A 12,814-nucleotide genomic window follows, 5' to 3' on the forward strand; every position below is an offset into this window, starting at 1 on the left:
TCAGGCTAGATGATCTGTTCAGGTCCCTCCTGACCCTAGCTACTATGAAACTGGTTTATATGTAATGTCTGTACCTAGCTCAAGTGCCTCAGTGACTAACACAACAAAACTCTCCTTCCTCATCATGTTCAGGAATATCTTGGGAAAGCAATGGAAATTCTTCCTTGTTCCCCTTACTTCTGTCCCTTACTCAAGCATTTGTAGACTCTGAGAGAAAAATTAGGCACAGAAAAAGGGTTGCATTTAATTCTGTGGAAGCTTGGGAAATCTTGAGCAGTATTACTCAGGGTAGAGTAATTATGATCAGCTTATAGGACCATATATTTTACGTCTCAATACTGTTGGATAAGGAGTAAACTTTCCTCAGATGATCATGATTCTGGAAAGAGATTTTTTTTTTAATGTATTTCAGGGGTGTTTGTGACTGGCTTGCCCAGATCTGTTTGTTTGGCTTTTTACAAGGCTTGCAATATATTTCTAACGTGTTGATGAGATTTCCTTTTTCTGTTGTAGATTATAGGACTGGGCCATGCTTCACTTTGATAACCAATCAGATGTGCCAGGGACAACTCAGTGGAATAGTCTGCACCAAAACCCTTTGCTGTGCGACAGTTGGGAGAGCATGGGGTCATCCTTGTGAAATGTGTCCTGCTCAGCCTCATCCTTGCCGTCGAGGTTTCATTCCAAATATTCGAACAGGAGCCTGTCAAGGTAAGTGAGCAGGAAAGCTTCACCAAGAGTTGCTGAAATTATTAATGGATTAATCTGAATTGAGTTACATTGCTATGGATAACCTGTCCTAAGTCATTCTCTGCTATATGTGGGAAGAATGGAAAAACCATGTCAGATATATTACTTCATGATTCACTGAGTGCATGATGTTCAAGTTAGTGCGTTAGTAACTTGGGTCATGTGAGAGCAGCCAGGATCTTAATGAATTTCTCACTGCCAACAGTTCCTTTCTTTGATTGAAATGGTGTTTCTCTATATACGCAGTACTTCTGTACTGGTCCAGGAAGGGGTGTAGACTGTTTCAAAAAGTACTCAAGATGCACAGAAAACCAAATCTGTGAAGATATTGCTCTCCGTTAATCTTTTTTTTTTTTAATACAATTTGTTGGTTTTGGATTCTGTCTGCAAGTTTTATCTCTTGAGCTATGCTGATTTGACATTGAGAGAGCTGAATGTCATGCCATTTAAAATACTTTATTATATATTTTATACAATTTTTTGAAAATACATTTTGTGTTTTGGTTCAAATCATAAAATCTACCCAGATGTTGCTTACTTCTTTCTGAGCATGCTTCACCATCGAAAGTCCTTACGCTGCTTTTGGCTTTTATTCTAATACTTCCAGCTGTATAAATTCTTTTATTGTCTGGATGTCTGGCAGGAAACAGGAGAAAGTTAACAGGGGCAGCTATGTATTAAGCTGATGTGGATTATAAATTCCCAGGACCGTATCTTTGGGACTAGTTCATTTAGCCCTCTCTTAAGTTTTTTTAACGAGTTACAGTATTTTTTGAGAATAGAGGAGATAAAATTAGGACTAGATTTACAATCTTTTATTTCATCATGAAATTCCCACGAAGAACTTCAAGGCATTCCATTGCATTAAAAAATTTAGACATCCAGTATCATGGGCCAAGTCCTTGTCTGGTGCCTGCAAACAGGCATAATAAACTTTGAGATGAGCACAAATGCTAATGCTGCTTCGGTAGGGTACATGATATGCCTATGTTTTGACCTCAGCCATCCTATAGCATGGTTCCCCTCACTTTCTACGTGTGGGGCTAAACTGTGAAGAAGGTTGCGTGTTGAGGTCACTGACAGGTCAGGGACTATAAATGCATAAATATGTGGGCTGCTATGCTATGCCTTGTTATGCCCCTCTATTGTTCTTGTCATCGAGAGGTTGCAAAACAACCTCTCTGTTCTGCAAGGTTCAGAAAAAGGCTCCTTCTGCTCAGTGTACATTTTCGTAGCATGCAACTATATGCATGCTAATGCATACACAATGCCAAGTCAGTTTTGGCCGTGTATGTTTGACTTGTACTTTCCAGTTGATCTATTCTCCTGTAATGTGTTCGTAATTTCAGCAGACCAGCTAAGAAACCACATATTAACTTTATTTTTCATACAATTGTACTAAATCCAGCCCTTTTGAAATTAGATAACGTCCATTCAGACTGAAGACATTTCAGGGATTTCACATCCATATTCAATCTAAATAGTAAAATGAAAGAAGGTTAAATAAAATCCAGGTTCTCTGAAGAAAGTAATGAGCTCCTGCTTACTGCGTGGAAAAGTCAGTTTTAAAAAAAAGGACAAGATTGTTGCCCACAATTTGAATCAGTCTGTCTGACTTGTTTAAACAATGCAGAAAAGTAAGTTAATGAAGTATTGTAGTTGAGATTAAGATCAAGAAGTCAGGGAAATTAAACCTTGTGGGTTGCAATTTTGAAAATCGCCTAAATGACTAGGCACATCTGGTCCAGCCTGCAATAGCATGGGGCCCCCAGGACAATTGTGGGTAAAACCTTCCATGGCTGCCTGGCTTCTCCTCTCATCTCTGAGCAGTGGTTGCTGAGCCATTGGCCATAGCCAGACTTTTTTTTGCATCATAATATTTAGAGTAACTTTTGTGTTTAAGATGGATAGGCCAGAAGTCCACACGCCCTTGACATTTGCCACCTGCAATGCAACATTACTTTTCCTGTTTCATTTTTCCAAGAGTCGACATTAAATGCAAGGGGGCAGGGTTGGGGAAGGAAGATAAAAAGCCAGGTAAGAAATGTCTAAGTGAGATCATTAATTAATATTTGGTATCACTTCTACCTGGACCTACCTGCCTCTTATTTGAGGGTAGTTGGCATCTTGCCATACTGGAGCAAAGAATAAATTAGTCCGGGGTGCTCAATCAAATCTGACCCCCAGCACCAGGGGGCTCCCCACAGATCCCCCACAGATTCTGTGGGGAGCTCAACCATGTGGCTGTGTGTGCTAGATGGGGCACAGCAAGATGATATGTGGCCTGATTCTGGTGCTGGGCAGAAGGGTACAGGGCCCTGGGGTCGGACCCTTGTGTGCAGCAGGTGTGGTGTGGGGCCTGATCTGGCCCATCAACTGGCCCCACATGATTCTTCTGGCCTGTGGGACCAAAAATATTAGCACAACTGAATTAGTCCCATCAGTAATGAAATGCTTACTTCCTGATAGGAGGAAGGAGTCCTTCCATGCACTGTAACTTATAGGTTTCTTGCTTATTCAAGATCTCTGGATATTTCTCATTATGGAGGACTTGCTATAGGTGCCTACCAAGATTTTCCAAAGTGGTTAATGATTTTTGGATACTCATGTTGAGATTAGCTTAAAGCAGTGGTGCTCAGGCTTTTGGCCTGTGGACCCAGATGAGCAGTGTGGGGCCAATCCATGGACCAGATTGGTTCCTGTGGTGCCTCCACTTGTCCCTGCCCACCTGGATAAGGACCTGGATGGCTGCACCACCCCTTCCTAGGGGTCCATGCCTGGGGTCCATGCCACGCTGTTCTCCCAGTCTAGCGTTCAGGGCCCAGGGTTCCTCACAAGTCTGAAATCTGGCAGCTAGGGAGCAGTGCTACCATTCTCCTTCCACCAAATTTTTGGACCCATGGGGAGCCCTTTGGGCTGGCTGGCATGATCCTGGAAACTAGATCTGGCCTGCAGGCAAGGGGTTGAACACCTCTGGTTTAAAGGCAACTGATTTTCAAGGGATTATGTTCTCTGCACTGAAAATGCTTCATTCATTTTGGAAAAAAAAAGTACATGGATGAGCTATAAGATGCTAAAAGTCTGAAACAATGATAAGCATGAGATTTTGTACAAATTTTTTGAGACCTTTAATTAATTAATTAATCATTCTTTTTATAACATAGTTAAAAATTAGTGTTTGCCCTCACAGGCATACTATTTTGATGAGTGAGCTACAGAGTTAGGCATATTTACTTAATTTCTATGTTGACAAATTATTGTGGCTATTCCAGAGAAGTGAATTAAAAATGGGTATTTTTTTTCCTTTTTGATATGATAGATGTGGACGAATGCCAAGCCATCCCTGGGATCTGTCAAGGAGGAAATTGCATTAACACTGTCGGATCTTTTGAGTGCAAATGCCCAGCTGGACACAAGTTTAATGAAGTGACACAAAAATGCGAAGGTAGGAATTTCAAAACGTTCCTCTGAAAATAAGAGGAAAAAGCTTTTGTTTGAAGCCACCCTTGTTTAGAAAATTGGCAGAAATTTTCCAGACTCTCTCATTTCCTTCTGCATGCAAATAGGCTTGCACACAGCACATGTGCATAATACACCTTTTCTCCTTCTAAACCAGAGAATTTTAAGTATTGGCCGTTCAACTTTTTCCAGTTCTATTCACGTGGCATTTCACAAACTTAAATTTTGAAACTACACCTGAAATAAATTAAACATTGAAACAAAATATTTTTGAATCCTCATTTTGTTTTAATATTGTATGTATCCAAATCCAAGATGACTTTGAATATAAGATAACCCTCCACTAATTAGATTCGATACATGGAAATATATTAATATGTTATAATTTTCCAAGGTTGTTGGTTGTAGCCATGTTGATCTAAGGACATAGGCAGGCAAGGTTCTTTGGGTAAGTATGATATCTTTTATTAGACCAAGTAAATAGTTGGAAAAAAGTTATTTGCAAGCTTTCGGGCACAAACACCCTTCTTCAGCAGAGTCTCCCAAAGTCTGAAGAAGGGTGTTTGTGCCCAAAAGCTTTCAAAGAACCTTTTTCCAACTGTTTAGTTGGTCTAATAAAAGATATTATAATTTGCCCCTACCCCTCTATGGCATGGAAAGCAGTAGCTGGAGGGCAGGAGGCAGACTTCTATACCTTGCTCCTCCCCTTCCCCACCTCACATGCAACCCATGGCCTCCTTTCCTGCCTGTGTCCCACCACTACTTACTTGCCCTCAGTCGTGGCTCTGGTTTCAGCTCCATCTAGCCTAGGACATGGAGCATATGCTGCCTTGGGCCCCTGCTAGGCCAGACAGAGCAGGCAGCTGTGGCCCTGGCCCCAAGACTGAGTTGGAACGGGAGCTAGGGCCAACGCTGGAGCTTCTGCCACCAGCACCCATGCTGCCAAGGCAGGCAAGGACTAGAGCCAGCATGTGCTCTGTGACCTGGGCCAGAGCAGGGCCAGTGCTGCAGCTGAGGATAAGCAGTGGCGAAGTGGGGTGAGGTGGCAGATAGGCAGTGGGCAGAAGTGGTAGGGAGCAGGTGATGGTGGGGGGAAAGTAACTGGAGCTCTAACTCGAACCCTGAGCCTGAGTTGGAGCTAAAGCTGTAGCTGTAGCAGCCATCTGCTCCATGCCTTGTACTCGAATCCAAGATTGGGGACCTTTTCCTTCATGTTGAATGTGGGGAAAAACATCACCTTGGATTTGAGTAAATGCTACTGTATTTACTCAAATCACTTTTACTGTAAATTACTTTTCCTCCATACATAATGTAATAGTTAGGAAAGATCCATGCTTGTAGCCATTAGGGAAAAATGGACACTGAAAATAGAACACCTTCCACTCTGTCCCAGACTTTATTGAGGACTCTTGTAGCTAAATCCTTTATATTGGACTGTCTGTCCAGGCGGGGGCCCGACTGAGCATGTGCTCCATTCCTTAGGCTGGAGTGGAGCTGAAGACAGAGCCACGACTGAGGGTAAGTAGTGGTGGGATGCAGGCAGAGGTTTACAGGGGACTTTGTGGTCATTGAGTCCAATTGCCTGCTATTCTAGGCAACTACACAGAAGCTGATGACAAACATCTTATTGACTTCAGTGATGCTGGATTAGGCCCCAGGTGCCTTCTGTAAATTCTGAGAGTTCTCTTCCTTGCTTGAAGAGTGCTTAGCACCTTGCAGAGCCCAATGATTAACATTTCTTGGATATTTCTCTCAGCCTAATGTCAGGAGGGTGACTGGCCAAGCTTTTAAGTCTCCTTTTTTAAGTCTCCTATCTACTGCCCAAGAGATCTAATTAATCCCACTCTTACGGTTTCAGTAAAAGGGTATGGAGAGTCGGGAGAATGTCCACACTAGCTTGTTCCTGCCCAAGAACCTGACTCTAAGAATTGACCTTTCATTTCTTGCTTACCCAAACTTTCACTCATTTCAGTGGGAATACTGGATACATAAAGAAAGTAAAATTGCCCCTTTTAAAAATTAAGCTGTCAACCCCAGAGGCCAACACTTTGTGATATCAAATATTCCTTTTTGCACGTGTTTTTGACTGACTTCTTCCCTCCATGTTTTTATTCTTTTGTGACTGCTCTTTGAGGGCATTGCATTAAAATAGATTCATGTGAGTGGAAGGGATAAGTCAAGCCTATGTTTTCAAAAGTGACAAAGGATTTTAGATGCTTATCTCAGGGCATGTATACACTGCCCCAGTGCAACAGTAGGGAGTGTTGCAGTGAGAATGATGTACCTACTTCTTCCTCAACTTGAAGTAGTATAGGACAGTACCAGGCACATACCAACAAGCTGATTGAGGAGGTAGTGGACACAGAATGTATAAAGCACATCTCACTGCAATATGCTCTCTGCCAGATGGGCAGCGTATACTTGGCAACTATCACTCCTTTGGATCATGGTGTATGCGTAAGAGGTCTATGCGACCATCATACCAAGACCTTCAGGGCGTATGCCTAGGCAAGAGAATGGAGAAGTAGAGGCTGCCCTACACCTGTCATCCGGGCAGACTGAGTCCAGATGTTCATTGTCTTAAAGTTTGTAGCTTCTTTGATTCTGTGGTTGTAGCTTTTTCTATAATTCTGCCACAGAGCAACAGATTAGAGCTGCTGCTGACTGCCTAACACCTCAGGAAGGTATGTTTCTATCAGGGTGATGGCCCTTAGCCCTTCTTCAACCAAGGAGTACCCACAGGGCAGTGGGGGCTGGGGTTTTGAGGCACCCTATACTCGCTTTACTCTGGAGATGGCAACATTGTGATATTGTATAGGAGCTACCCTGGCACGAGTAGCCCTACCACGTTGTTACTTAGCCTTCCTGTTGGATGCGGTTTATGGTCATCACCAGGGACCTTGATTTTTCTCTGCTTAAATCACAAATTCTCCCATGAAAAATTGCAAGTTCTCAGATTAAAGACCCTAAAATCCATGATTAAGATGAAATACCACTATATTATTAGTGATAATATAATAATATGGTGGCAATAATATAATAGTGCCACCATATATTAGTGATGTGTGAAGCGGGTCGTATTCGATTTGTATTCAGCCTGAATCTGGGACAGTGATTTGATTTGTTGATTTGGATCACTGTCCCTGATTTGGTTCGGCCAAATCTGAATCTGAAGATTCGATGCTGATTTGGAGAATCAGCGATTCGGACATAGACGCAGCTTTAAATGTTTTTTTCTATGTATGTCAAGGTACCAGCACGGCTTATGAACACTACGATGCTGGGGCGCATGGAGTGTCCCACAGAAGTGCGGGGGGCCCTCCATGTGCTCAGCAGCGAAGCAGGAAGAGGACTGGAAATACTTCTGGTCCACTTCCAGATCTGCCGGGGAGCGCGAGGGAGCCCCCCTGTGCCTCCCCCAGCTCGATGATTGGCTGCAGGGGGACCCAGGGTGCCCCCCTCCCCCCCGCAAAAGCCTCAATCACTTTCTATAATAAGATAAATTCTAAATATCTATACATTTTGGTGTTTGATTTTGGGTTTTTTATCATGGAAAATCAGAGCTCCCCCTCTGCTCTCTCTGTGCTCACCAGGATGCAGCTCCAAGCCTCTCAGTCCCAAACCACAGCCCCCCCAGCCCTGCTGGAGGGAGCCCCCAGCTGCCAGGACTATGGGGCCAGGGACTGAGGTCCAGTCCCCTGCCCCTGCAGCAGTGCCTGAGCCCCGGCTGTCACATGTGGGGGATGGCAGCTGCTGTGGCCTCAGTGGGGAGCAGAGCAGAGTCTGGCTCCCGCTCCCCCTCCCCTACAGGCGGCATGGCTGGAGCAGAGCCTGTTGCGGGTGCAGACTGCCCGCTGCGGGCTCAGGCTTCCCACCCTGCTGCCCTTCTCCCGGGACCTCTGCAACCCAGTGGACAGGATCTGGCACAGCAAGGCAGAGCAGGTCCAGGCAGGGAAGCTCCTTGTTGCTGCAAGCCCCATGCTGCCATTGCGAGGTTCTTACTGCCTGTCTGACAGCAGTGAGGGGCACAACTCCATGTTGCTGCCAGGAGGGCAAGGGGTGCTTTGCCAGGGTGGCGCAGGGCTTGCCTGCAGGTCCTATTCACTGGGCTGCAGAGGCTCCAGGGGGCGGGCAGCAGGGCGGGGTGCCCAAGTCTGCAGAGGGCAGCCCGCACCTGCCCTGCACACACATCTCGGGGGCACGTGCTCCCCCTGTCTCCTCTAGGAGTGTGCACAGTGGCGGGGAGCTGGCCCCTCCCCCGTGTCCCCTGGACAAGCCACCCATGCCCCTGTCCCACTCAACACCAGGGCCCTGAAGCAGTGCATTTCAGCCCCAGACCCCAAGCCCCACACACCACACAGGCTGGGCAGCAGCCCCAGCCCCAACCCTGCCCAGCTCCCTCCCTCCATCCCTATGGAGGCCTCAATCCCTCTACCCCCACCTAGCCAGACTTCCCTGCAGGAGCTGCTTTCCAGGCTGCCAGGTGGCCATGTGCATATGTACTATGTGCACATACACGTGGCATCCCCTGCCTGACTGCCCTCCTCCCACTCCCCCCAGCTCCTTGCAGGCTGGAACTCTGTCAGCCTTCAGAGAGCTCTTTGCAAAAGTGGAAAATCTGTGTGTTTCTCCATTAAAATGAAAATTCTGCGTTTTTCTTAGTTAAAAGGGAAAATCTGCATGTTTTTTCTGTTTTTCCATGGGAAATGGAAAACCCAGATCCACCAATCTGTATACCCAGGACCTGTATAGAAATGCCCTTAAAGGAGCCTGATTTTGAGAAAACGCTGTGTACACATTCTCTACAAATTGGGTACCCAAAAAGTTGAGGTATTGTACGTTTTTAATCATTCTTGAAAATTTGGATCCCATTCTTTAAAAAAAAATCTGTATTTTAAGTCTTAGTTTTATTGTAGGTTAGCTTGAAGTCAAAAGTTTTATATGCAGGTTATAGAAAAGCGAGTTCACAAGTCTGTACGCAGTATGGTTTTTGTGTTGACTGCCAATGGTGTTTGGCAGAAAATGACCTAACTTCCATATAGGGTAAAATAACATTGCAAGTGTTTCCTTCTGGGGATAAAGTACTGAGAAGATGGAGAACAGGAAAGACTGAACTTCTGTCTTGTTAAGTATTAGAGCTTGGAAAAGTGAAAATTGTAGACCTCTAATCCCAGTCTGTACAAACACTACTACAGAAATTTATGAGTGCTTCATTGCTGAATCATGTAGGAAATACCCACCTCCACACTGTACCTGGGATATCCTGAAGGTACATTCAAATGCATGAAAGTTTTTTTGAAAACTGATGCTATGAGATATGTGCATTGTCTCACAGCAGTGAAGAATCTAATATTTTCCCCATATTTAGTGTTGCTCTGTTTTTAATAAGCATGTACAGTACAAAAGTGACCTGAAAAAAGAAGGGAGGATCATCTTAATAGCACTGTGTTATATACATTGCTGTCAACTTCCATCATTGAGGAATCATGGGGATGTCCTTTAGGTAGACTGTAGTTACTCAACCAAACAGTTGTCTGGCACAGCTGGGCTGATGTGCCTCCTATAAAAGATGCCAGGGGATCATTAATGACCATGAGTAATCAGTCAGGTCCTGGGTTTTATTTTTCACCTAAAAGACAGTGAACCCAGTTGCTTGCTGCCTCAGCATTCTGCTTGCCTTCGCTTCAGTAATGATAGAGAATTTTCTAGCAAATCTTGTACAGCAAAGAAAAATCTCTAAATACTGTGATGTCAGTGTGCTGAAAATATCCCAGCATGTCTTATGAAGTGTACAGATATTTACGCAGGAATTATTTTATTGATTGGCCTTGTAGTTCAAGCAGGGACTCGCCCTATCTAGGTTTCATTTCAAGCCCTGCCGTGGACTTCCTGCATATGCAGTAAAATGCTCTTTAATTTCTTTGTGAAATTCTTACTGTTGCTAAAACGAAGATCCCTGCCCATAGAACTTCTGATTCCATGGAAGCTGGACTTGCTTTTAGTCAGTGTTTATGTAATGTGTACCACAGAGGGGCTCTGATTTTAGTTGGAGCCTTTAAGCACTACTGCAATAAAATAATTAAGGCTAACACTCTACCACCCTCTGGATTGGAATGGGATAGCTATTTAATTTAAAGCTTACAGCATAATTACACAACAGTTTAAAATAACAAAGGGAGAATTTAGGCAATCCCAGTATATTTCACCCGGTTTGGAATTTCAGGAGGCCCCCTGAGAGCCTCAGTACGGATCTGGTCATGTCCTCATTTCTGTATCCTGTCTGCTGGATAGCTCTTCTGGCTTAGCAGCCTCCTGAATCACCAGTATCATGCTTCTTCTTGCAGCACCTGCTTTTTTTTCCTTGGAGGCCTTCCTTCCAAGTAGAGATCATGTCTGACCCTTCTTAGGGTTTGAAAAATGAGACCAGAGGACAAGCTTGGAAGTCAAAGATCTATTTGCCAGCACAGGTGATGGAAGCGTTGTTTGAGCATTAACCATTAGATATTTCACTGTTTTGTGGCATCAATTGCTATTTCAATTTTGCTAATACTAAGCCAGATAATTTTACTTTGGTGCTGATGAAGATAATTCTTCCTGCAATGACATCCACATCTGCAAGCACAGTGGGCACACTTACCTTTATAAAACTCACTTGTTCAACAGTGACAATGTTGTTTATAGTAACGTGAACAGTAATATAAATAGCGCAATACTGTTTGGGTTAGGCTCAACCCTAAAATAAAGAGTGGTGATTTTGCTTTTAAAAAGGTCAGACTATATAAACAATGGCAATACTGACTATAAGATAAACAGTGGTAAACTTGAGTCAGAAGATACTTGAATCTGATCCATTTACGACTACATTTTTCTCTGTTAATTAAGGGCTCTGTTGAGCCCAAAATTCAGTTTCCACATGTTTTGTCGCTGAGACTTTTGGGACTCCTGTGGAGCAGTATAATCCTGGTGCAGAAGCCAAAAGTCTCTGAGCAGGCTCCCAGGGAGCTTGGACTCTGTGCTTTGGCAGTACCCTCTAAGTACCACACATCTCCCATACATCCATGCATGGAATGTGGCCCATATTACCAGCATCATAACAGCTCACTGAGATACTAGGAAGAATGCACTCTCAGGGGACAAAAGTAGGTGCCAGTTATTTTGGAAAGAATCAGTCACATTTTTTCAGTGATCTTTACTCTGCTAGGAAGTTTCACAATAGGTACGGCCTTTGGAATTGATTTATGGCATCTGATTCTGCAGGCTGATGGCAGCAAGAAGACGAATAAGCTTTTGTGTGTGGGGAGGGGGTTCTTTTGGGGTTTTTTTGCATGTGACACTCAAGTGAAACATACAGTTGAGGCCCTTTCTAGTTGTGCTCATTAATGATGATCCTAAAGGACCATAGAATGGGTGTTACCCAACTTCTTGTGGCTGAATTCCAGTTTGGGTATTGCACTAAATTCCCCCAAGCATTTTAAATTAACAGAATTTTATTCTTCACTCCTTGCAATAGCCTGTTGTTTGGTGTTGCTGTTAAACAATTGTTGAATTCTATCCGAGAAGTTTTAGTAGTGGCTGAAGTGGTGATTCCTCTGTATGTGTGGATAAAAGTTGCACATCAGCTTGCAACTATCCACAGCAGCAGTTCTCAAATCTTTTTGGGCCACATGCTGATTTTTAGAGTTTATGATACTGATGTGAGCTCCTGTAATTCTGTGTTTATGAACGCAATGAAAAAAAAAGGATTGCTTTATGTGACTGACTTACCCATTTATAACCTTTCCAACCATCTGAGAGAGACATTATAGTTGTTCTTTTTTCCTTTCTCTTATCTTTTCTTTATATCTCCCCTTTCCCTTTTTCTGTTTTACTATTCTTTTGTTTCATGTACTCTCTAGAATTTTGCTGTGTAACTCAGTTTGAGGAATGCTGCTATAAAGAAAAGTATGATAAATTCTTGTTGTGTTCTGCACAGAGACACAGAGGACAGGGCTGTTTTCTCTCATCTTCCTCTGCCACACAGAATGGCACTGTCTCCTCCAGTTGTTAATGACCTGAGGCTAATTTCCTTTACTAGTCAACTTGAATTTGAACCCTGACATACTTGCATATTTTCCAGGCTTTTTTTCATTAATCTGAGTCTCTTGTGCCCTTATCTGTTATTAGATTTGGATTGTAAAGAGGACTGTATCCCAGTGTTAAAAGTTCTGACAAGTGTATCCCCAAAACACCTGCCATAATGCAGCATGCCTTTAAAGCTCCAGGATGCTTTTCCTGCTTGCCAGTCTTATTCTAGGTACAAGTACCTGTGGAAGACCATGTAAAAACATGTCTGTTTTCAGCTCTTGTGCCCAGCAGCTTCGTAGAAGTTTAGTAGTGCCAGCGGCATACTGAGAGCAGTGACTGGAAAACAAGACTGGCTGCTGCCAGCAATTAAGGAGCAATTGGGGCTGGCATAGGCTAGCATTGGCATGGTACTGTGAATTATAAGCAGGGAACCTGGTTTTCCATGATAAAAAATTGCAAATTCTCTGATAAATCGCTAATTCTCTGTTTAAAACCCCCAAATCCGTGATTAAAATGAAAGGCCCCTCACTCCCCTTGCCCC

General features: G+C 43.6%; 1 protein-coding gene across 1 annotated transcript in view; it reads left to right on the top strand.

Annotated features, from left to right (window-relative positions):
* FBN1 (fibrillin 1) overlaps nucleotides 1–12,814 on the top strand; it is a 242,811-nt gene that overhangs the window by 88,048 nt on the left and 141,949 nt on the right. Inside the window, 2 exon segments of the mRNA XM_014522437.2 lie at nucleotides 514–711; nucleotides 4,070–4,195. Coding sequence (XP_014377923.2) covers nucleotides 514–711; nucleotides 4,070–4,195 — 324 coding nt within the window.

This window comes from Alligator sinensis, unplaced genomic scaffold (assembly GCF_000455745.1).
Source record: "Alligator sinensis unplaced genomic scaffold, ASM45574v1 scaffold814_1, whole genome shotgun sequence".
In the NCBI taxonomy this organism is placed as follows: Eukaryota; Metazoa; Chordata; order Crocodylia; family Alligatoridae; genus Alligator; species Alligator sinensis.